Source organism: Tupaia chinensis, unplaced genomic scaffold (genome assembly GCF_000334495.1).
Source record: "Tupaia chinensis unplaced genomic scaffold, TupChi_1.0 Scaffold000458_2, whole genome shotgun sequence".
NCBI classification, from domain to species: Eukaryota; Metazoa; Chordata; class Mammalia; order Scandentia; family Tupaiidae; genus Tupaia; species Tupaia belangeri.
The window spans coordinates 879,655-906,292 of NW_006159967.1; the positions used below are offsets into that span (position 1 = coordinate 879,655).

A 26,638-nucleotide genomic window follows, 5' to 3' on the forward strand; every position below is an offset into this window, starting at 1 on the left:
ATTTTTTTTTTTTTTTAATTTGACCAGACAGATGGAAAGGGAAAGCGAGAAAGCCAGTTATTAAGTCTGGGACTTGAACCATGGTCAGCCATGTGGGAACCCAGCACCTTTAACTACCACACCACCTGCTGGCCCTGAGCATTCTTTTCTATATGGCACCATATTAGCTTAAAATTTCACAGGGTAGTTTAATGCAGAAAACACCCTGGACTCTTTTTTTCTAATAATATTTTTTTACTTATTATAAAAGAAAAAATGTTTATTATAAAAAATTTGAAAGAAAAGATTACAAAAAGTAGAATTTAAAATGTGTTATTCTATTCCCCAGCGATAACTATAAATAATAAAAATGTTTCCTTTATATACAATACATTTGCATTGGGAAAATATAGTTTTATTTATCATCATTATTATTTTTAATTTGCCACAGGGCATGTATGCTCTCCCAAGAGAGAGAGGGAAAATGATAAAGCAAGCCAGCAGGTCCAGGAGTTGAAACACAGTCAGCCATGTGAGAGTCCAGCACCTTAACCACCACACCACCTGCTAGCTCTGGGAAAATATAGTTTTATACCTACTTTCTGGTCTCTCAGGCTCTATACTTAGGTTCAGAGCCTTGGATTAAGGTCAGTTAGGATCCTGCTCCCTTTCACAGTAGACTATATTAATATTTTGGAATTTTCTCCTAGGTGGATTACATCATGCAGCTGCCCGAATTTCTGGTGACAATGTCTACAAGTATTTGAAGTACGAAGGGGGGATTCATCGAGTTCAGCGGATCCCTGAGGTGGGCTTGTCGTCACGGATGCAGCGTATTCACACAGGAACAATGTCAGTTATTGTCCTTCCTCAACCAGATGAGGTAACCTTACAGGAGGCATTGAACACTTACTCCATGTAAAGGGGTATCATGCTAAGAAGGCTTTGCTTCTAGGACAATCTGTTCTTTTCATGGCTGCATACTTCATCGTCTAGCGGGACGTCTTCAAGGCTTCCTCAGGAAATGTTGCCCTTTTTAATCCCTGACCAAGATATTTTGTTTAGTTTTGTTTTAAATAGAAGTCACTTATTTTCAAAAAGTAGAATCAAGGACCAGCACGTGCCAGCAGGTGACATGGTAGTTGGGGTGCTGGACTCCCACATGGCCAGTTGCAGTTCAAGTCCCAGGTGCGGGTAGCTTGCTTTCTCACTTTCCCTCTCTTTCTTGCTCTTTCTCTAGTGAGTGCCTGTATTAAATTAAAAAAAAAATAATAATGATGATAAATAAAGTTAAATAATTCTTTAAGAAGATAAAAAACCAGAATCATAGAAAGCTTACTAAATGTTTGTATTTACGTTTTAGCTTAAAAAAAAAATAAGGAGCCAATAGATGACATGATGGTTAGGGTGCTGGACTCCCATATGGCTGACCATGGTTTGAGTCCCGAACCTGGCAGCTTGCTTTCTCACTTTCTCTCTCTCTTCTCTGTTTCTGGTGAGCGCACATGCCTTACAGAAAATTAAACAAATTAAATTTTTAAAAAATGAGTTCTACAGATAATATTTCAAGGTCAGTGAGATAATATCTGTATGTGATCTGTGTATTTTTTTAGTTTAATATAAGCATCTTCCCTATATTTTTTCTTTTCCTAGCCTTTCTTTTAAACGTGTAGAAAATTGAAGGACTACCACATAAAAACCACTTCACCTATTGTCAACAGTTGCTTTCATTTTCTCACAGCCCCTTGATTCCTATGTAGATGTATATATTCAGTTTTTAAAATGAACCATGAAGGATGTAGCAGATACTTGAGCCTCAAATCTTTCACATATGTCTCCTAAGAATAAGAACGTTGTCCTTCATAAACGTAATACTATTATCAATGTAGAATCAACTGTAATTATATAATGCTATCTAAGAATTACGGTTTCCCCAGCCAACTCAGAAGTATTTTTATAGCTATTTTCTTTAACCAGGATCCAGTCAAGTTTCACATATTGCAATTTATTGTCACATCTAAGTCTGTAACAGTCTCCCCAAATTTTTTAAAATGACATTGACTTTTTTGAAGAGTCTAGACCGTTTGATAGAATATCCCACTTCTGCATTCATTTGTTTCCTTATGGAATTCTAACTTGTTCCTTTCTCCCCTGTATTATATTGAAAGTTATGTCTAAATATTCTATTCCATTCAGGTTACATGTTTTGAGTGAGACTACTTCATAGGTGCCACAATAGTCTTGTTGCATCATATCAGAAAGCACATAATGCCAGATTGCCCCGCTTTTAGTGCCCCATATCTAGCAATCTTTTAGCAATTTGAGCATTTAGTTAAGATGATGACCACAGAAATACCTCATTGTAAAGTTGTATTTCTCTTTCTGTGATTACTAAGTAACCTCTAGGGTGCTATAGCCTGTCCGGACAACCTTTGCTCTGTGGATTTAACATCTACTGGTGATCCTCACCTGAATCTTTTACTTGGGAGTTGCAAGATGGTGATTTTCTAATTCCATCATTCCCTCTGCGTTCATTAACTGACATTCTTCTGTAAAGAACTCTCCTCCTTATTAACTTCTCTCAATTTTCCCTTCTCCCTTTGTCTTTTATTTGATCTCATTGTAAATTTTTACTAAGTTTAATTTACTGAACTCATAGACTCATAGATATATGTTGTAATTTGTTTTTTTCTGCTAGAGGGCACATGCGCTCACCACAGAGGGACAGAGAGAAGGGGAGAGAAGCACCCTTTATATGGAATGATCATGCCACAATCCCTTCTTCTCCATCTCTCACTTTATTTTGGGATTTGGGCCATGTATATACTTGTACCCAGCATTTTCTCAAGTTACCAGGCCAGGAACTTGAGCCAAGTGGTTGACGATATGGGATCCAGCTGTCTTTGTCACGAGGCCACAGAGTGGCCTTTGAGTTTTGCTTTCTGGTACCATAGGCTATCCTAGGCCCATCCCTTCTTTTTTGTTTTTTTGGAGAGATTTTCACCATAGGGTGCATGCACTCGCCAGACAGACAGAGAGAGACATAGAGACAGAAAGCGAGAAATCACCCCCCAGGGGAAATAGTCACGCCGCAATCCCTTCTCCTCCATTCTCCTCTCAGGATCTTGGGCACGCACGCACATGCACCCCGGTGTGAGTTTTAAGCCACCGGGTCCGGGACACGAACCGTGGTCGACTACGTGGGAGTCCAGCGACATAACCATTACGCTAACTGCTGGTTCCCGGCCCATCCCTTCTTGTACTATCCTGCCTCACACCTGGCATCATCCCAGTTCATTTTAGTGAGAAATGTGCCCAGAAATCAAGATGTGGGTAGTAGGCATGCTCACTACTACCAGAGTGTCCTTACTTCTATACGTAGTGGACAGAGCTAGCAAATGTTTCAGTCACAGTTTCATAGATTATTTCCAGTTCAGATTTAACATAAAATTTTCCCCTCTCAACTTCTATTTTGTATTTATATCCTATCCCACTTAGAATAACAAATCATTTTTCATAGTCACTTTAATTATGTTTACGTCTTTGTTTTATAGTATGTATAAAATAGTTTCAGAATTATAGTACTAACATTTCTAATAGTAAACAACTGAAGAATGTTTACCATTTTTGTCCTTAGACTACCCCTACCAAAAATACATAATTTTATGTATTTTTAGAGCATCGTGTTCAAAGACGGTGTGAAATAAATTTTTCTATGTGGTTATGTTATCATTATATGCATATATAAACATGTATGTACATATGTATGTATATGTACGTGTGTGTATATACACACATACATATAAATAATATATATATTTCCAAAGGTTACTATAACAAATCACCACAAACTTGGTAGCTTTAAATAACAATAATTTTTTAATTATTTTATTTTAATTAATTTATTACTATTATTCTTAAATTTGCTATAGGGCATGTGAACTCAACAGAGAGAGATGGAAAATGAGAAATTTATCAAGCTGCCAGGTCTGGGACTCGAACTATAATCTGCCATGTGGAAGTCGGGCAACTTAACCACCATGCCCTCTGCTAGTCCCTGAACAACAGTAATTTATTCTCTCACAGTTCTAGAGGCCAGAAATATAAAATTAAAGTGTCAGTGTGGCCATGCTCTCTTGAAGGCTCTGGGAGAGAATCTTCCCTTGTGTCTTCCAGAGTCTGGTGTCTCTGGGTATTGACTTGAAACTGTACAGTTTCACTCTGCCTTGGAGTTCACATGGTCTTCTCCCCTCTAGTTGTCTCTTATAAGGACCCTTGACAATGGATTTAGGGTCTATCTGGATAATCTAGGATATAGATTTTAAGTCAGTTACATCTGTAAAGATCCTTTTTCCAAGTAAGGTTCCAGGAGTTAGAAATGAACACATCCCTGGGGGCGGGGACCCACCTTTCAGTTCACTAATAAACTCACACCCACACAAACACACAGCTGATTCTCATTATTTATAGTAGTTCTAGTCCATAAAGTTGTAGCGAAGACCTAGGAGCAATGTTTCAGTGTTTGCTAAATCTATACACACACACAGATCACAACCTTAAATCCTAAAACAGCCCATCCTGGTAGATTCTCTCCTCTTTATTTTATAAAAGAGAAAATGAGACTCCGAAGTGTTAAGTGACACGTCGGAAGCCACCCCACTCACAGGTGCCAGAGCTGGGGGTGAAACCTGGCTCCGGAGCTCCTTGCACTCTATGGCCCAGCCCCCATCCCTGTCCTCTGGTCACCTCTCTATGAGAGATAAAACAAGGCAGAATTTCTTCCGGAACGTGTGCAAGTGTAGAGCAACTCAGATTTTTCATTACTCTATGTGTATCTGCAAGTGACTGTGAAAGTGCCACAGGTATGGATTTTATGGATGCAAATACATTTTAGCAAATAGGTGAATTTGCAAATAGAGACTCCATGAATAATGAAATTCAACTATGCCTGTGTTTGTGTGTGTGTGTATAATGTTATATTTTATGTAGCTGTGAAATTTAACGTAACTACAAGGTGAAACTAGAAAGATTATCTAATTTAGTGATTTCATAGCATTCTAAGTCGGTGTTTAAAAATAGCATCCAAGGTGCTAGCAGGTGGCATGGTGATTAATGAACTAGGTTCCAACATAGCTGACCACAGTTTGAGTCCCGGACCTGGAGGCTTGCTTTCTCATTCCCCTCCCCCCCACCCCTCTCTCTTTCTGGTCAGATTTAAAAAATAGTAATAAATAAGTTAAATTAAATAATTATTTTTTTAAATAATAAGGTTACATCATTGGACTCCCACATACTAGATCTGGCAGCTTAAAACTCATGCCAAGCATATGTGCTTGGGTGCCAGCTCCAATAAATAATTCTTAAAAAATAGCATCCGAGAGCCAGCAGGTGGCATGGTGGTTAAGGCACTGGGCTCCCACATGGCCAGCTGCAGTTCAAGTCCAGACCTGGTGGCTTGCTTTCTCACTTTCCATCTCTCTCTCTCTCTTTCTTTCTGTCTCTGGCGAGTACAAATGCCCTGTAGCAAATTTAAAAAATGATAAATCATTGTGACCAGCAGATGGTTTAATGGTTATGTAGTTGGACTCACACATGACCAACCATGGTTCAAGTACCAGACCTAGAGGCTTGGAACTCATGCTTGGCACCTGCGTGTGCTTTCCCAAGAACCCAAGAGGAGAATGGAAGAGAAGGGTTTGCAGAGTCACCATCCCATCTGGGGGGTAGGGGGTCATGATTTCTTGCTTTCTGTCTCTCTCTGACAAGTGCACACATCCTATAGCAAAAAAACTCTTTAAAAAAAAGATAAATAAAGATAACTAAAATTAAATAACTTTTTTTTTTTTAGCATCCAACTGGAATAGGAAGTTTATGGTTCTTTCTCTGATGAAAATTATTCTCCTTTTAGTCTGTTGTTATGACTTACCTTAACATGAAACAATCTGGTTTGTTTCAAAAAACCTTGGATTAGTGGTAGAGGTTACAGAAAGTCTGGGGCCAACAGATGGCATGGTTGGTTAGGTACTGGGCCCCACATGACCAACTTAGCGGTTCCAAGTCCCAGGCCCAGCAGCTTGAAAAAAACATGCCAGGCACGTGTACATGTCCAAAATCCCAACAGGAAAATGGAGAAGAGATTGTGGTATAACCATCTTCCCAAGAGGTGATTTCTCACTTTCCCCTTTTCTTTGTCTCTCTTTCCCACAAGCACACACACCTTAATGGCAAAAATCTAAAAGCAAACAAATAAACAAACAAAACCCCTTGGAATGCATTTAGTATTAAAGTATTCACGGAGTGTACAAGTTACTTATGCTGTGCCTTTTGTTCTAGGTAGATGTGAAATTGGACCCCAAGGATTTGCGGATAGATACATTCAGAGCTAAAGGAGCAGGAGGACAGCATGTTAACACAACAGATAGTGCTGTCAGGCTTGTCCATATCCCCACAGGTACGCAAGTCCCTCTGCGTTTGCCCTTTTGACCCTTTTTTCGCATCTTATAACGCTCTTGAGCATTTGGAAGGAGATAGTTCTAATGTTATGCCTGGTTCTTTGCACATACCCTGAGGTAGTAGATCTGAGGGCCTTATCGTATTGATCTTCCACTTCTATTTGGAAAGAATATCTCTGTCAGAGGATACAGAGAGTTAACATACTTGTTCAGAGAACCTTCCCAGCTGTGCTTGGCAGGGCTGAGCAACCAGAGGCTTCTCAGCCTATTAAGTACACGTGAAACACAGAAATAGTACTGGACATGTCAATGCTATGGACCTTTGCCACTTCATAGATTGACTGCTGGCTTGATCCAGCCCTGCTGCATCGATGCTGTTTTCTTGATATCAGTAGTTTTGGTATACTATGAGGTCGTTTTGTAGTCCTTAATGTGATGGTAAATATTTCTATCATTTAATTTTTTTTTTTGCTTTTTTATTTCTTTTTATTAAATAAAATTTTTTATGTTATTTTAGACATGCACACACACATTCCTGGGTCCGGGACTCGAACCATAGTCAACTATGTGAGAGTCCAACAATATAACTACTACATCATCTGCTGCTCCCAACATATATGGTTTTAAAAGTTCGGTGGTAGGACCAGCAGATGGCATAAAGGTTATGTTGCTGGACTCCTACTAGTAGACCTACTAGTGGCTTAAAACTCATGCCAAGCACATGTGCATGCATGTCCAAAATCCAGAGAGAAGAATGGAGGAGAAGATATTGCAGCATGGCCATCCCCCCAGGGGGTGATTTCTTGTTTTCTCTCTCGTTCTCTGTCTCTTCTGTGAGCACACGTACCCTATAGCAAAAATCTCTCCTAAAAAAAGTTCAGTGGTTAAGTCCTATAAGTAAAAACAGCATCTCCCTGATTCTCTTCCCCTCCCCCCTTCTACTCCATCCTTCATTGACTAAATTTTCATCTCCTAGCCATAGTCACTTCAAACTCTTATTACAATTACTTCAGTATTTCTAAATAACAGGCAAATAGTGCTCTTTGATTAATTATAGAAATTATATATTTACTTCTTAATGCAGTAGAACAGAATTTTGGCTCTTATATACTGTTTTTCTGTTCTAAATATTTATACTTTGGTCAAATTAATTTTTACTCTTATAATGAATAAGTAAATAGTGTTCACTGAGGAGCCAGATAGAATACTATGATTTCATTTCCTAGATTTAATTATTTCCTCACTGTTACTTCATTTGCTTACTTTTCTTTGATTCTAAACCTTTCTGTGTCTTCCAAAGGCTCCGTAAGAGGAAATTGATTCCTTTTCTACAGGGCCAGGGCTTTCTGGAGATGCCCTCACCAAACACTCCCTCTTCCTGCTCTGTTCTGAGCTAGCTGCTTTCCAGGGCTGTCGCACAGAGCTTGTCCTGGTCGTCTTTGGTTGGGAAATTGCCTTCATCTTTATTCCCTGTTGGATCTTCCTGTTTCATGGATTCCATATCATGTCTCTTAGTTTATTTCTGCATTTTAGTGCTCTTTTTTTTTTTTTTCTAATATGGGAAAAGAAATTTTTTTACTAGGAGAGTGAAGATTTTTTTTCTTAAAGTTCTCACATATTTACTACTGAACCAACCTACCAATGCAGAACTTAAAAGCAAAGTGAAGCCTCATTTTTCCCCCCAAAAAAACATCCCCAAGTGTCCAGGCAGTGGTGACCATTTTCAGCTTGATAAGGCAAGACCATAGTGACGTTGGTACAGCATAAATATGTGGGCCCTCTGCTGTCCAGTTCCTCACAGACCCAACTTGGTTCTTCTCTAGTGTCTCCTCTTGGAGTTTTATTACCAGTTTTCATTTGAATCCACTGGGGAACAAGACAATTTTGCTTCTGTGTTTTGGTCAGAGACCACTTAATTCTGAAAGTCTTGTGAGAAGACGTGGCGAAGAATCAAGTGGACTCCACACGCCATGATGGTGGAGAAAGGAAGAGAAGGACAGAAAGTGAAGATTTTAAAAAAATATTTATTTATTTTTTTATTATTTTTTAATTTGAGGAGAGGAGAGAGATAGAAAGAGAGAGAGAAAGTGAGAGAGCAAGCCACCAGGTTCAAGACTTGAACTGTGGTCAGCCATGTGGGAGTCTAGCACCTTAACCACCACGCCACCTGCTGGTCCCAGAAAGTGAAGATTTTTGACAAGAAAAATACACTCCATGCCAGAAAAGCGTAGTGGTAAAGGTTACAGAAAGCCTGTATGACAAACAGACCCGCAGGTTCCCTCCTTCAGTCTGTAGATGGCAAGAGGCATAGTCTTTGGAGAAATAACTCAGGGACGTTCCATACTTGGACTAGCTACAAAGGAGGGCAGATACATGCAAGGACTAGAAACAAGAGGGTCAAGTAAAAGGCTACTTATTGAACAGTGATAGCTTGACCTTATCTCAGGTGTATCTAGGAAGATGCTTCTCAGGAAAAAGCAAACTAACCAAGAGAAAAGACCCATGAACACTAGCATTTGGGGGTCCCTAATGAAAAAAGCTAGTTTAATTGTCTGTGAGACTTTTTAATGGATGCGTGGATAAGTGCACTTGGAACACTTGGATCCTCCTGTTTTGTGAATTCCATATCATGTCTCTTAGTTTGTCTTCATTTTAGTGAAGCTCTCTTTTGGATCCTCTTTGGAGGGCTCAACACAGAAGAAAGATAAAGGCAATTTCCCAACCTGAAAAAAACGGGCTACTTGCATACAGGCAGCTGTAAGTGGAGAACAACTGCTGTGAAGTGGCTTCTTGAGAAAAGATTCATGAGATATAAATATCTTCAGACTTCGTACACCTCACAGATATTACACTTTATTGATCGTTCATTAATTGGAAGTCATTTTCACTTGGAACATTGAAGGCTTTTTCCCTAAAGAGTTATTATTTTATTTAACTTTATTTATTTATTTTTAAAATTTCTACCAGAGAGGGACAGAGCAAGAGAGAAAGAGAGGGAAAGTGAGAAATGAAGCTGCCAAGTCCAGGACTCAAACCATATTTGGCCATGTGGGAGCCCAGCACCCTTAAATACCATGCCACTTGCTGGCCCCTGAAGGATTTTTTCATTCATGCCTTTCTGTTCTGAAATCTCTCCTTCAGTAATTTCTTAGGTGATATTTTCTTTGTTGGGCTTGGAATTTCTGTTAGGAGTTAGACTTCTTGGATTTATTATTTAATTTCTTCCTTTTTTTCCTCCTGTTGTCTATCAGTTTGTGTTTTAGTTCTTTTTCCAACCCTTTTACTGATTTTTAAAATTTTTATTATTTTTTTTTATTTTCAAGAGCTTTTTCTTTTCCCCAGAATTGTTCTTTTCACTTAGTATCTTTTCCTTATTTTGTTAGTACATATTTGTTAGGTTATTGCTTGAGGATATTAATTTTATATTTTGTAAAGTTTTCTTCTACTTCCTGCAGTGTCTTCGTTTTTTCAGTTTTATTTGTTCAGTCTTTCTTTTCTTTTTTTTTTTTTTTAAGAGTTTTTTGCTATAGGGCACGTGTGCTCACCAGAAAGACAGAGAGACAGAAAGCGAGAAATCACCTCCTGGGGGGATGGCCATGCCACAATCACTTCTCCTCCATTCTCCTCTCGGTATCTTGGGCATGCATGCGCATGTACCCGGCATGAGTTTAAGCCACCGGGTCCGGGACTTGAACCGCTGTCAGCTACTTGAGAGTCCAACGACAGCCATTATGCCAACTGCTGGTCCCTGTTTGTTCAGTCTTACTTTAATGTTGGAAACCTGTAGGAATCTTGGGCTGGCCATACATTTTTAAAAATAAGTTTGTTTATTCTATGAGTAAGAGAGAAGCAAAGATACAGCATTCTCAACAGGATCTTGATGCCATGACCCACCCTCAGCCACAGCCAGTCTGGATCGTGGACCACATGTGCCTAGCATATTTGAGAGGTCTCTGAACCGGTAACCCTTTCATGTGGGTCAGGCTCATTATGTCGCATTTTACCACCATTGTCCAGCCCCTGTCTATACATATTTAAGAATCAGGCTTTTGTTTTGTTTTGTTTTGTTTCTTAAGAGAGATTTTTGTTATAGGGGCGTGCACTTGCCAGAAAGACAGAGACAGAGAGACATAAAGCAAGAAATCACCCCCAGGGGTGGATGGCCACACTACAATCAGTCCTCCATTCTCCTCTTGGGATCTTGGGCACGCACACACACATGCCCAATGTGAGTTTAAGCCACCGGGTCCGGGACTCGAACCACAGTCGACGACATTGGAGTCCAGCGACATAGTCATTATGCCATCTGCTGGTCCAAAGGATCAGATTTTAAGAGATCCAAGTGCATTTAACCATGTGTACTTCACAGACTATTAAATTAGCTTTTTTTATTAGAGATCCCCAAATGTTAATGTTTATAGATCTTTCTCTTTTTCCTGCGAAGCATCTTCCTGGATATACTCGAAACTAAGGTCAAGGTTCACTGTTCAATAAGCAGCCTTTTGCTTAACCCTCTTGTTTCTAGTCTTTGCCTTTATCTGCCCTCCTTTGTGGATAGTCCAAGTCTGGAATGTCACTGATCTATTTCTCCAAAAACTATGCCTCCTGCCACCTACAGATTGAGGGAGGGGACCTGAGGCTCTCTTTGGCATACAGGCTTTCTGTTTTTAGCCTCTGACTTCTGAAATACCTGGTACTTTAAACTCCTGAGCCTTTCTGGCCTCATCAAGACAAGTTGACTGGTTTCTGGGTAGCATTTCCCTGTACAGGGAATTAGGTTCCCCCTTCCTTTCCTCTGCTAACTCATCTACCATTCTAGGCACATATGCATGCGCCTGGTGTGCTTTTAAGATGATCTTTATAAAAGCCTAGTAAATCTTCCAAAATTCAATTAAAACAATGCTGATAAAATTTACTTTTAAAGCCCTTTTACTGTTCTTTTTTTAAATTTTAGAATTATTTATTTTATCTTATTTATTTATTATTATCATTTCTTAATTTGACGAGAGAGAAAGCAAGCTGCTAGGTCCAGGACTTGAACTGTGGTTGACCATGTGAGAGTCCAATGCCTTAATCACCATGCCACCTGCCAGCCCCCTTTTTATAGTCCTTGAACAACCCTAACACTTTTTTATTTTAACAGCTTTTTTTAAAATTAACTCAGTATATGCTCTTTCCTCCCCAAATCCTCTATTCTCGAGGGAGTACTTATTATTAAGTACTCGTCCATAGAAAGTGTAAAGTATATTATCAGGTGATTCTTTTAGGAATCACTGAAATGGTAAGAAAGAATTATTATTATTTTTGGAGAGGTTTTTGCTATAGAGCGCGTGCGCTTGCCAGAAAGGCAGAGAGAGACAGAGACAGAAAGTGAGAAATCACCCCCAGGGGGATGGCCACGCTGCAGTCCCTTCTCCTCCATTCTCCTCTTGGGATCTTGGGCACGCACACACATGCACCCGGTGTGAATTTAAGCCACCGGGTCCAGAACTTGAACTGCAGTCGATTACATAGGAGTCCAGAGACACAGCCATAACGCTAACTGCTGGTCCCAGTAAGGAAGAATTTTAAGCTAAAAGTTCTAGCCTGAGCCAGTAGAAAGGAACAGTGTAGATTTTAGGCAGAAATCAGTATGGGTCAGCAGACAACAAGAAAAATGTACTGGAAAGTCTGGCCGTCTTGAAAGAATTTTCATATTCTTTTGGGTGGTAAAGGAAGCTCCAGGCTCTCCTGAATAGAGGTGAGCGGGTGGCCTCAGCATAACCACCTTACTACAGCAAAGCAGTCAGAAAATGAACTTATACTGAGAGAGGTAAAACCCAGGTGCCCTTCTGAAAGTATTAGCAGGTATAGGCTGCTATTTATAAGAGAAAACATAGTTTGGAGAGTAGAATTTTATAGAAATTTTTCAAATATTCAGCAAAATATTTTCTACCATATTGGTGTAGCCAGCCTAAGTTAATAGAGGATTTTTGTTTTGTTTTTTGGTTTTGGTTTTTGTGATTCAGAAAAAAAAAAACCCTGTTCTCCTCCTAATATACCTAGGAGCAGTAGTGGACACAGGCCTTCAGAGTGGTAGCTGCAAAGATAAGAACAGCACCACCTGAAGTCCCAAGGACCAGCATTTCAAGGCTAGGTTTGGGCTAAGAACTCGGGTACAAGTGGGTCAAACCTACCCAGATAGAGAAGATGGCCAGCCAGAACATGTGCAGTTAGGTGGGATTAGCTGGATTTTAAAACATCAGCTCTGGGTGCACTTGCGACTGAAAGGGAAACAGCTGAGTTCTCCTTGAGTAGGACAAAGAATGGGGCAATGGTGCTTAGGGGTGGCAGTAGTTTGTGCTTTAGTGAGCCGTGGAGTGTCTGGACAAGCTCAGAGGGAAAAGTAGAATTCAGGGGAAAAAAGTACATGCAGTTGTTGCTTTCAGATGAGGTATCAGAATCTAAACAGCCACTTACTGCTTTTCTAATTGTAACCCAGGTTCAGTTTCTGAAGTACACTAAACCTAAAGTGTTTTTACCGTTTGTAATCTGTTCCTGATCAATTTCTCCATTCAAATGTTCCTCAGTTCTATCTTAATCTGTCTCGTGGAGGCTACAGTCTGTGGCTGATCCCTGTTCTTTTTCAGGGCTGGTAGTAGAATGCCAACAAGAACGATCACAGATAAAAAATAAAGAAATAGCTTTGCGTGTGTTGAGAGCTAAACTCTACCAGCAGATTATTGAGAAAGATAAATGTCAACAACAGAGTGCTAGAAAACTGCAGGTAAGATTTATTTAGTGTCATAATTTAATAATTATATAGAAAGATATTCTATGTAGAAGATACAGTGGTTTGTTCTTGTTCAAGTGAAAATATCTTAGAGCACAGGAAACTATAATCATTTGTAAATACAAGGGACCTTTGAAAAGTAAATGGAAAATACATGTTATAAAAACAAACAATGTGTGGATTTGGGGGAACAAGCAGATGGCCTAATGGTTGCATTGCTGGACTCTCACATAGTTGATCATGGTTTGAGTCCTGGACCTGGTGGCTTAAAAATCATGCCAGTCACATGTGCATGCATGCCCAAAATCGCAAGAAGATAATGGAGAAGAGGTTGTGGCATGGCCTTGTGGGGGTGGGGAGGGTGATTTCTCACTTTTCTGTCTCTCTGGTGTGTGCACACACCCTATAGCAAAAATATCTTTAAAAAAATAAATGCTATGTGTGTATTTCAATTTTTTTTTTGCACCAATTCAGTTTTTCTACAAACATTTTGAAGTCCTCTCATAAGCATTAACTATGTAGACTAATGAACTATACCTGACCATATCAGCTTACAAATGTGTAGGTAAAATATATATGAACTAAAGAGTATATTCTGATAATTTTCCTCCAGTGTTTTTATCATAACTTCGTTAAGTGGAAATTGGTTTGAAAGGTAAAATCATTCTTTCGAAATTAAGAAGCTTTCAGGTTTTTTATTTAAAATGTATATTTTTATCTTAATTCCATGTAGGATCAAATATGAAGGGCACTGCAAAAACTTTCTACTGATGGACTCTAGAAACAGGGTAGGAGATAGATTTAGTTTTTAGTATATGCCTTTGGTACTTTTTTATTTATGTGTAGAGCGCACATGTGTAGTGTTATTTATGAAGTATGAAAACAGGGCTAGCCAGTGGCATGGTGGTTAAGGCAACTGGGTCCCATAAGACTGATTATATGGTTCGCGTCCTGAATCCAACAGCTTGAAAAACACACCAGTCTTAGGAACCAGCAGTTGGCGTGATGGCTGTGTCGCTGGACTCCCTAGTCTACCGTGGTTGGGGTCAGGGACCCGGTGGCTTAAAACTCACGCCGGGCACATGTGCTTGCATGCCCAAGATCCTGAGAGGAGAATGGAGGAGAAGGGATTGCGGCGTGACCATCCCCCCTGGGGGGTGATTTCTCACTTTGTCTCTATGTCTCTCTCTGTCTGTCTGGCGAACGCACGCACCCTATAGCGAAAAAAACCTCTCCAAATAAAGAAAAAAAGAAAAAAGAAAAACACACCAGTCTGTGTGCATGTGCGCTCGTAATCCCGAGAGGAGAAACAGAGGAGTAGGGATTATGGTGTGACTTTCCCCTCTGGAGGGTGCTTTTTCGGTTTCCCACTCTCTCTCTGCCTTTCTATGAACACACGTCCTCTAGCAAATGTTTTTTTTTAAAATATATAAATAGATAAATTCTAAGAAAAATGAATAAATGTCATTGCTTTAACTAAACAACATTTTGTATGATTTAAGATATTGAAAATGGGGGCCAGCAGGTGGTGTGGTGGTCGAAAGCACGGGACTCAAACATGCACATGCAGCTGGTGTGAGTTTTAAGCCACTAGTTCCAGGACTCAAACTGTGGTCGACTACACGGGAGTCCAGCAATGTAACCATTACGCCATATGCTGTTCCCATCTTTTTTTAATCTTAAGAAGTGAAAGTGTTGGGGAGAAAGTGCTGTATCGTAAGCTGAGGAGGGTAGGGAGATGAGACTAAGAAGAATACAAGTAAGTGTGGCATGAGACCGATGGTGGTGTGCCATGAAGAAATGTCAAGTGCAAGGGATTTCAAAGAAGGAAGACAACATATATTAATTGTTCAGACCAGAACGGCAAAGATGGTAGGAGTGTTAGGGAAGGGCATCTTCAACTTGTTTTAGCAGCAAAAACAGACACATACATGATAACGATACGGTTTTATAAGTGGCATTACAGAGGGTGATTCATTTTCAGAAATAATGTTGGAAGCTTGGTCACATTATAAAATACCTTGTATGTTGAGTTGACTTGTGTCTGCTTAGTAGACAGGAAGGAACCAAAAAGACAATTTATCTGAAAACTGTGCTTTAGGAAAACTAAGCAGGGCAGGAAAGTGGAAGCCTGATCAGGAGATTTTGGCATGAGTATAGGTAAGTGTAATGAGTCCTTGAATGGTAATAGAAATGGAAAGGGCAGAATAAATTGGAGGCCCTTGAAACCAACTGGAAATGCATCTATCGAGTCGTTGGAAAGGTCATTATGCATTTTTTGCATAGAAAACACGTCATGCTTTCTGATGACCCAGTTATGTCAAAGCCTGCACAGTAAGCACCTGTAACAATTTTGTTAAATTGCAGAATGTCTGAGTTTCCTACTTGGATAGATGGGAACACACAGTAATGTCATCTATAGAAACCTGGAGGAAAAATTGATCAGGGTAAAAGATGATTAATTTGGTTTTAAATATTTAGTTTTAAGTATCAAAGAAACATTCATTCCTTAACCAACCTCTACATTAAACATTAAGTTGAGTCTTAAACATTAAGTTTTGCCTATTCTTATTCCTGTAACTTTGTGTATATGACCTTTAGAAATTACGTAAACTGTTAAAATAGAAAAGTCATTTGCAAGTATTTTATCCATTGCAATGAAGGTAATTGTGATTATGCAGTCTGAATTGCTTTCTCTTATGGCACAGGTGGGAACCAGAGCCCAGTCAGAGAGAATTCGGACATATAATTTCACCCAGGATAGAGTCACTGACCACAGAATAGCATGTGAAGTTCGTGATATTAAGGTAATAGTATTGAGTTTGCTTTTTGTGTTTTTGATTTTCAAAGAAAGTATAGTCAAATTCTAGAGAATTATGTCAAAATTATTACCATGTAATTTAAAATAATTAAGGCAGTTTATGTTAGTACCCTAAAATTTGCAAACATTTTATTATGATAAAATGGCATGATCATTATGCCATTTTGAAACAGTTACCTTTTGTGTTTTTAAAATTATTTTATAATTTATTTATTATTATTATTATTATTTGATTATTATTATTATTATTATTTGATTAGAGAGAGAGAGAAAGAGAGCCCTCAGGTCTGGGACCCAAACCACAGTTAGCCATGTGGAAGTCCAGCGCCTTAACTACTATACTATCTACTAGCCCCAACAGTTGCCTTTTTAAATTCCAAATTTTTTTGTTATGAAATCACAATGTCTTAATATATATTCAGTATACATATGAGGAAAATTCAAAGTTCGTAGAAAAATGGAATTAAATTTGAAATTTTTTTGGTAGGTTTTTATTCAGGGTACGTGCAGTCACCAGAGAGACATAGAGAGACAGAAAGTGGGAAATCACCCCTCAGGGGTGATGGCCATGCTGCCATCCCTTCTCCTCCATTTTGTTTCTTAGGATTTTGGGTACACAAGCACACATGTCTGGTGTGAGTTTAAGCCACCAGATCTGGGACTTGAACTACGGTCAACCATGTGAGAGTCCAGCAACGTAACCATTATGCCATCTGCTGGTTCCAGTATGAGTTCATTTTGGTGCAAACAAAAATATTGAAAGTGATGCAATATTTTTTTATAATATGCATTTTCCATAAACTTTTTGAAGTCTCCTCATACATAAAATGTATACTATGAGAAAACTATGCACCAAAATAAACTCATACATTAATGTTGTTTTCCATGAACTTTTTGAAGTCTCCTCATGCATGTGTATTTGTTTTCTGTTGCTCAGTAACAAACTACTACAAACTTAGAAGCTTATGAAATGATACCCATTTATTATCTCATGATTTCTATAGGTCAGAAATCTAGGCACAACTGAACTTAGTTCTCTGCTTAGCATCTTTTTTTTTTTGGAAAGGTTTTTGCTGTAGGGCGCGTGTGCTCACCAAAAAGACAAAGAGACAGAAAGCAAGAAATCACCCCCCAGGGGGGATGGCCATGCCACAATCCCTTCTCCTCTATTCTCCTCTCTGGATCTTGGGCACGCACACACACGTTCCCAGAGTGAGTTTAAGCCACCAGGTCCAAGACTCAAACCATGGCTGGCTACATAGAAGTCCAGTGACATAATCATTAGGCCAATTTCTGGTCCTTCTGCTCAGCATCTTACAAGGCTGAAATCGGGGCATCAACCAGACTGCAGACTTTTCTGGAGTTTGGAGTCCTCATCCAAACTCCTGTGGTCATCAGCGAAATTCATTGCCTTGAGTTGTAGGACAGATGCTTCCGCTCTTTTATTTGCAGTCAGCTAAATACTGCCAGAAGTGACTTCCCTGTGACTCTCACCAGAGCCCTTTCCCACTTTGATATCTGCTTGTAGGAATGCTCAAGCCCTTGTAAGGGCTCACCTGAGCAGGTCAAATTGACTGGGATATCGTTCTTTTCAGTTAACTCAGATCAGCTGATCAGTCACCAGATCACTGGAGGGATAGTCCATTATACTATATTCACAGGTTTTTGTCTACACTTAAAGAAGGAAATTATACCAGGTGTGTACACCAGGAGGGCATTGGAGAATTCTTACTATGATCTCTATTCATTAGATTCAGGTATTATAAATATGCTTTTTGGGGAAAAGACCATGTCAAGATTGTTAGAATATTAACCTACGCAAATCCTGTCATTAATACGTAATTGATGAAGAACAGAAAAACTTGCCTTTTGCTACCACTAAAGGGAGAATTAAACTGGTTCTCATAAAGAACATGGAAAAGGCAAGTGACAGAAAGTTTTGATCCTTTTCCTTGGTGCCATGTGATACCTAAGGCATCTTTCACTTGATTCTGTACCACTCTACATTCAAAATGAAAGTCCTAATTTTACAAGCGAAATGTCTGTGTTATAAATTTCTGTGCATCTTATACCACCTCCTCTGTCTTCTCAGCACTATAAAGCTATCTTGCATAGGAACATAGTAGGCATTTCAAAAAGAAAATATTTCCTAATTTCCCTTTCAGGAAACACAATATTAACCAACATGTTTGGCCATATTTTTCTAATTACAACATATTCCTTCACTTGTTTCCCCACCCCCCACCCCCCAGTGTGATGATTTGCCCTGGGACGGCTATAATCTCCTGTCAGTTGTATCTTTTAGTTGGGTATGTAGGTATGGTCATGAAATAGAGGCAAGGTGACTGGCTTTTAGAGTTACAAACTATCTGACTTTGACCTAAATACTAATATGTTATTGCTAACCAAACTAGCATGCCTGATTCAGAAATAAAGATAATTACATTAGTGTGCTATGATCATCACTAACCAACTTGTTGGAAAGAAAGCATTCCCTATTAGTGAAAGGAAAAAGTGTAATTGTCATGAAATATTAAAATATGAATGAAAGACAGTAATGAGACTAGGGGGAGTGAATAATTTAGGAACCGAAACATTATAGGGGATGCTGGGAAAGAGGGAGGAACCTTAACCCGGGGCAACAGCTGGTGGGCAGAATAGAAGGGTGGACAGGAGAGAGAGTGAGCATCTGTGCGACGTTTTGCACAGCTCTCCTCCCTTATTCCAGAACTTGCCCTTCTTCCTTCTCCATCCATGTCGTTCCTACTGGAGCTCTTTTCTTACATGATTGTGATCCTGACCCAAGACAATAATTGATTAGTGTGGAGTGGACAGTTAAACCAGTCCCAGTCGATGACTTCTTTCCAGGATTTTTTTTCTTTTAATTATTTTAACTTTATTTATTTATTTTAATTTTGGCCAGAGAGGAAACAGAGCGAGAGAGACAGAAAGAGGGAATGTGAGAAAGCAAACCACCAGGTCCAGGACTTGAACCATGGTCGGCCATGTGGGAGTCTAGCACCCTTAGCCACCACTCCACTTGCCAGCCCCTCCAGGATTTTTCAATTGTAGATGAAGAGGGTCATTCTTCCCTCTGGCTGACTGAAGTTGAAACGTATAAAGCTTATGAGGTTAGAAGCCACATTTTCAGCCACAAGTGAAAGCAGTTCTCAGTGAAAAAAATGAAGCTCATATGTGAAAAAAAGCAAAAATTAGAAAAATCAGGGGCCAGCAGATGGCATAGTGGTTATGTCACTGGACTTCCACATGATCAACCACAGTTCAGGTCCTGGACCTGGACCTGGTGACTTGAAACTCATGTCAGGTGTGTGTGTGTGCCCAAGATCCAAGGAGGAGAATGGAGGAGAAGGGATTGTGGCATGGCCATCCCCCCAGAGGGGTGATTTCTCACTTTTCCCTCCTACTATCTCTCTCTCTCTTCAGCTAATGCAGGCACCTTAAGGCAAAAACCTCTTAAAAAAGAAAAATCAGAAGTAGATAGAAAGAATTCTGATTACTTGAATTCCCACATTCATTTATTCCTCTGGCTCAATCTCTTCCTCAGGGTGGAAGTGGCAGCTCGGTAAGTCCCTATCCGTGGGTTCTGAGAGATCATCTAATATTTTTATTATGATTTCTCCTGTAGATAATTTTATTTTTAAATGCTATTATCTAGATAATAAGCACAGTTTACTATATGCTATATTGTTTCACATTTTTATTCCAGGTCTGAGTTCTTATACAAATTTTTTAGCATTAGCCTTATTTCCTCCTGCTCTATATTCCAGTTACACTGAAAATTTCCCCTTGTCTTGGGACTTACATGTGCTTTCTTTCCCTGCCTTTCTTTTTATTTTAGTTTTTTTCCATTGAGTGTGTGCACTTGCAAGAGAGAGGCAGGTGGTGAAGGGGGGTGCAGTAAGACATTACTCTGGAAGGGAGATGGCCATACTGCAATCCCTTCTCCTCCATTCTGTCGGGATTCTAAGCATGCATGTACACACAACTGGCATGTTTTTTCAAGCCACCAGGTTGGGACACAAATCACACTGTTGGCCATGTGAGATCTAGCTGACCCTCTTAGCCTTGCTTAATACTCATTCTTTTGACTTTCAGTTCTCTGTTTAACTCTATTTGGGGAAATAGTATTCTCCTTTAAGGTCTAATTCAATTTTTTTTTAATCTTTTTATTATTACTATTATTATTCTTAATTGCCAGAAGGCATATATGCTTGCCCAAGAGACACACACGTGGAGAAAAAGCATCACCACCACCACCACCACCACCACCCGTGGGGCATGGTCACACCATAGTCCCTTCTCCTCCATCTCTCCATCCTGTCAGAATTTTCAGCATACATCACACACGCCAAGTGTGTTTTCTCAGGACACCAGCGCTGGTATTTTAACTGCGGTTGGTCATGTGGGATTCAGCTCCCTTAACTATGGGGCTACAGGGCTGGGCTCTCCTGAATCTTTCCCTGATGCTGCCTTCCTATCAAAACCAGTGGCTTCTCACACCCTTGCTTTCTTCTCCTTTATTTTTAAATTTATTGTATTGATTTCAGATGCTTGTTTAGCTATTTCTCTACACTGTCAGCTTCTGAAAGTTAGAACTACGGCTCGTACACCTTTGATCTTTGTATTGCTAGCGCTGTGGCTAATCCACTTGAACTCTTGAGTGTATTGAGAATATCCTGTAGAGTAATAATCTTCTTTACATTCATTCCAAAGATGAAGTCACTGTGGCATACCATAATACTTTGCATTCCAGGTACTCGGATTTTATAAACAATTTCTTATTCTCAAGATGGTATAATTTTAGGGACCGCAGTTAGCGTAATGGCTATGTTGCTGGACTCCCATGTAGTTGACCACGGTTTGAGTCCCGGACCCGGTAGCTTAAAACTCACGCCGGGCGTGTGTGCCTAAGATCCCAAGAGGAGAATAGAGGAGAAGGGATTGTGGCGTGGCCATCCCCCCGGGGGGTGGATTTCTCGCTTTCTGTCTCTCTGTCTCTGTTTGGCGAGCTATAGCAAAAACTTCTCCAAAAATAAAAAGATGGTATAATTTTTAATTTTAAAATTATATCATACTTATTTTGCTTTCTGTTTAACTTTAGAGTTTAAGATTTTACTATATGCTGGTACTTGGGAGAATACAGAGATATTAAAACATATTTTTTCTCTTACATTTTAATTCCAGAGATGGATGTGTATACGTACCTAAAGTTTGGTAGTAAGACCATTCAAAAAGACTAAACATGAAATTAATTTATACCTACATCAGAACTTTAAATGTTCTGTGTTCTAGATACCAACATTAAATTAAAGTAGTTCTGGCCTCCCTGTGACCTGTGATAGGACACTCTGGTTGATGCTGCTACTCAGCAGGTCAAGGCCACATGAAAAGCCCAGGTTCAATTCTCTTCCCCATTAAAGCCAGGCACAATGGTGTGCATCTCCAATCCCAGCTACTTAGAAGGCTGAGGAAGGAGGATCAGGACCAGCTTGGAAACATAGCAAGAACCTTCTGAAACAGCTGTGTGTGGTGGCACGCACCTGTCATCCCTGCCACTTGGGAAGCTGAGACTGCAATGTAGCATACCTTGTCTACAAAAAAAGTATTCCTGTGAAGTCAATGTCTAAAGTTTGAGCATTCCTAAAATACGAGAATGTACAAATTCACTGATTACAACAACTTTAGTACACAGGATTTCTTTTGCACAGGAAAAGTACTTAAATTAATTATTTTATTCATTTTTTTTTTCTTTAGGAAAAAACTGTAGGGATGGGACCGCAGATGGTGTAATGGTTATGTCACTGGACTCCCACATGGCTGACCATGATTCAAGTCCCAACATGGCAGCTTGAAATTCACGCTGAGTATGTGAGTGTGTGTGTGTGTGTGTGTGTGTGTGTGTCCAAGATCCCGAGAGGAGAACGGAGGAGAAGGGATTACAGCGTGGCCATCCCCCTTGGGGTGATTTCTCACTATCTCTCTCTCCATCTCTGGTGAGCATACCTGCCTTATAGCAAAAATCTCTCTTAAAAAAAAAAAAAAAAGAAAAAGAAAAAAACTGTTGGGAAGGTAGGGAATACTATAGGAACAACTAACTGAAACAGTTTTCATCCAGTGGAATTATTTAAAGAAAAATTGAGCGCTTTTTTTGTTTTTGTTTTTGTTTTTTTCCTGAACCTTTGTTCACCCCGTGGGGGTATAGCTATGCCACTATCCCCTCATTTCCATTCTCTTCTCAGGATTTTGGGCACACATAAACATATACGTCCAGCACAGTTTTCTTTTTCTTTTCTTTTTTTTTTTTTGGAGAGTTTTTTTTCACTATAGGGCGCATGCGCTCGCCAGACAGACAGAGACATAGAGACAGAAAGCGAGAAATCACCCCCCAGGGGGGATGGTCACACCGCAATCCCTTCTCCTCCATTGTCCTCTTGGGATCTTGGGCACGCACACACACACGCCTGGCGTGAGTATTAAGCCACCGGGTCCGGGACGCGAACCGTGGTCGACTACGTGGGAGTCCAGCGACATAGCCATTACGCTAACTGCTGGTTCCCTGTCCAGCACAGTTTTCAAACTACTGAGTCTGGCACTCAAACCACGAAACTGGCCATGTGGGATCCATCCACCTGAACCTCCATACCATCTTCTGGCCCCTAAACTTTTTATTTAAAAAATGTTCAAGTGTACGTAATGTTTAAAGTCAGTGAATGTTATAGAGCCTATGCCTATATTCACCGCTTGTTAACATTTTGCTATATTTGCCTTCTTTTTCTCTCTACCTCATTTTTTAGACACCTGTGTTAATATCGAACCATTTGAAAGCAAGTTGCCAACCTCAAGACATTTCACCTCTAAATATTTCAACAAAAATATTTTTTAATTACATAAGATTTCTACATCTTAAAACCACTGTGTTTCCAATATGAGGGGGGAAAAAACTCATAAACCACTTACCAATTAAGTAATCTAAAGTTGAAGAGTTGACTTGAGAAGGGTGAACTGGACTTGTCTGGAAAGGTTTTCTGTGAACCTGAGCCAAAGGCTTTGGCCAAAAGTAATATGCACATTTATGTGGCAACAAAATGACTACAGGATTGAGGCATTTCAGTCTTTCTTGCCTTTGGGAAGTAACATATGAGTGAAATGGGTAGAACTTTCAGGACAAGAATAAGCCATACTTTTATGTACTCTTATGGTAAAAGAAGATAAGAGGATTCAGCAAATATGTCCTCCCAAAAACAGTTTGAAAACCTAGAAATATATTATCATAAAAGTCGGGACCAGCAGTTAGTGTAATGGCTATGTCGCTGGACTCCCATGTAGTCGACCACGGTTTGAGTCCTGGACCCGGTGGCTTAAACTCATGCCAGGCGTATGTGCATGCGTGCCCAAGATCCTGAGAGGAGAATGGAGGAGAAGGGATTGCAGCATGGCTATCCCTCCTAGGGGGTGATTTCTTGCTTCCTATCTCTCTGTCTCTCTCTGTCTTTCTGGCGAGCACATGCACCCTATAGGAAAAAACCTCTACAAATAAAAAAACGAAGCAGATGAATTTTAAAGAGAAGAAGGTGGTCAATTTCAAGTCTGTTCAGATCACTTTGTTTTGCTGACTCCAGAGTTATTGGAAATGTCCAAATCCCAGAAGACTGATCTTAAAACAAAATGTTAATTTAAACAATTTATGAAAGAATATACTTCCACTTGTTCTTTATTTTATTCTTTCTTTTCCACTTGTTCTTTGGATTCATTTTTTTACGTAAAACAAAAACACTGTAAGTGGAATCCTCCTAAGTTAGTGATTGTACTTACTATATTCTAAAACATTAATAATTCCTTGTTGCTATAAAATAATGGCCATAAATAGTGAAATAAGCATACACTTAACTTTTTCTTCATTTATAATAATCAGATTCTTAATAACTTACTCTTTCACCAGGAATTTTTATGTGGTGAGAAGTGTCTGGATCAGCTAATTCAGAGACTACTTCAATCAGCAGATGAAGAAGCCATTATTGAACTTTTGGATAAAAACCTTAAGTCAGCAAAATAAATGGCCATTTATTATTTACCAATATATAAATAAAATGGACCTGTATCAAAAAGCAGCCTGGGCCCAAAAGATGACACAGTGGTAAGGTGTGACATCGTGAAGCTGACCCACATGGGAAGACTTCTGGTCCTGTCCGGAGAGCTCCATGAGTGTGCCAGACACATACATGCCCATGATCAGGTGTGGCTGAGGCTGGGGATGGATCACAGCATCAGGACCCTTTTGGGGGTGCTGTCTCTGTCTCTCTCACTCATGGAAGTAATAAATAAATAAACTTTTTAAAAAGCAGACTAAGGGACCAGCAGTTAGCGTAATGGCTATGTCACTGGATTCCCATGTAGTCAACCATGGTTCACTTCCTAGACCCGGTGGCTTAAACTCACGCCGGGCACATATGTGTGTGTGCCCAAGATCCCAGCAGGAAAATGGAGGAGAAGGAATTGTAGCATGGCCATCCCCCCTGGGGGGTGATTTCTCTCTTTCTCTCTGTCTCTGTCTAGCAAGCACACATGCCCTATAGCAAAAACCTCTAAAAAAACAAAACAAAACAAAAGCAGACTAAGAGCTAGTCAGTGGCATGGTGGTCAAGGTGGTTAGATTCCATGTGGCTGACTGTGTGGTTTGAGTGTGGACCAGTGACAGGTATATGTGTGAGTGCCCAAAATCCCCAAAGGAAAGAGAAATGGAGGAGATGGGATTGTGGCATGACCATTCCCTATTGGGGACTGGGGGACAGGGGGTGCTTTCTCACATTCTCTCTTGCTCTGATGAGTGCGTGTGCCCTCTGGCAAACTTAAACAAAAACAAAAGCAAAAAAACAACTGAAGCGTGGAAATCTTCATGAATAGCATAACGTAGAGCCGTAAGTACACAGTACTGACATATCTATCTGTCTATCTAGATATATATAATTTTTTTTAAGACTTTTGCTATAGGGTACTTGCACTTGCTGGAGAGAGAGAGAGAGTGAGAAATCACCCCCTCCCCCAGGGGAATAGCTACACTGCAATTCTTTCTCCCCCATTTTGCCTCTTGGAATTCTGGGCATGCACATATACACATTTCAGGCTGCCAGGTCCAATACTCAAACTATGAAGTCAGCTACATGGGATCTAGCACCTTCACCACCCTGCCACCTGCTGGCCAACAAATATATTTTTTAATGAATCAAAGTTGCATTTCTTGACCTGGGGGTTTAAGATTCTTGTAAAGCATAATCTAACTCTTCAAGTAGAGAATAGGATGCATCAATAAAAAGAGAAAAGTGTCAGCTGGTGACTTGGGTAATTCTGGACACAAAAGAGGGAAACCCTGGGTTTGTGTCCCAGGGTCTCTATATGTGCTGGGCTTGTACTTGTGTGCCTGTGATCTAGGCTGGCAGAGGCTGGGTATGGATCGTGGCATGAGAACCCTGTTGCATTCTCTGTCTCTGTCTCTATCTTGCTCATAGAAAGAATGAATAAATAAATAAATAAATAAATAAAGAGAGAGAGAGAGAAAAAAATAAAGTATTGAGTATTGATTTTGTGCTGACCAGCCCTGGAGCACAGCAGTTAAGCACTGTGCAGAGGAAGCTGGAGCCCATATGACTCACTGTGTCTAATCCTGAAAAATATACTGTGCACAGGCAGGCCTGCCCAGAATTCTGATGAGATGGAGGAAGAAAGTATTGAAGTTTTACCAGCTCCAGGAGGGGGGGATGCCTTTCTATCTCCCTCTCTGTCTCTGTCTCTCGTGTGTGAGCATGTGCTCTCTGGCATTAAAAAACAGAACTGTGATTTAAGACATCACTGTTCTCTTTATACGTCTTTTTTTTAATCATCTATGAATTAATTTAAGCATTTTTCATCTACTGCTACGTGAAAGTTTGGCAAAATTTAGTGATATTTGATTTATACACTTATTTTAAACCCCTTATTTAAAGAAAAATGACTAATCATTTCAAAGTTTAGGATATTGCTTTAGTTTGAATGTGTCCCACAAAAATTCATATGTTGAAAGCTGGTTGGAATAGGATGGAAGAGCATGGAAACCTAATCTGACTTTGGTTTTGAAAGGTGGGGTCCTAGGACCAGCAGTTAGCGTAATGGCTATGTTGCTGGACTCCCACAAAGTTGACCGCGGTTCGAGTCCCGGACCCAGTGGCTTAAACTCACGCCGGGCTTGTGTGCGTGTGTGCCCAAGATCCCGAGAGGAGAATGGAGGAGGAGAAGGGATTGCAGCACGGCCATCCCCTCTGGGGGGTGATTTCTCACTTTCTCTCTGTCTCTCTCTGTCTGGCAAGCGCACACGCCCTATAGCAAAAACCTCTCCTAAAAAAAAAGGGTGGGATCTTTTGGGGACCAGCAGTTAGCGTAATGGCTATGTCGCTGGACTCCCATGTGGTCGACTGTGGTTTGAGTCCCGGACCTGGTGGCTTAAATTCATACCGGGCGCATGTGCGTGCGTGCCCAAGATCCCAAGAGGAGAATGGAGGAGAAGGGATTGCGGCATGGCCATCCCCCCGGGGAGTGATTTCTCACTTTCTGTCTCTCTGTCTC

General features: G+C 40.1%; 1 protein-coding gene across 3 annotated transcripts in view; it reads left to right on the forward strand.

Moving 5' to 3' along the window:
• The window catches only part of MTRF1 (mitochondrial translation release factor 1), a 44,150-nt gene extending 19,849 nt beyond the window's left edge, over positions 1-24,301 (forward strand). The window contains exons 7-11 of one of the 3 annotated variants that reach the window (XM_006155501.3): positions 690-862; positions 6,313-6,430; positions 13,061-13,197; positions 15,912-16,010; positions 23,985-24,301. In XM_006155501.3, coding sequence (XP_006155563.1) covers positions 690-862; positions 6,313-6,430; positions 13,061-13,197; positions 15,912-16,010; positions 23,985-24,098 — 641 coding nt within the window. In that variant the 3' untranslated portion in view covers positions 24,099-24,301. Of the gene's footprint in view, positions 1-689; positions 863-6,312; positions 6,431-13,060; positions 13,198-15,911; positions 16,011-21,799; positions 21,857-23,984 lie in introns of those variants that run through there. The other 2 variants (XM_027774584.1, XM_014590535.2) reach the window with 2 other exon arrangements.
• Positions 24,302-26,638: the final 2,337 nt, after the last annotated feature.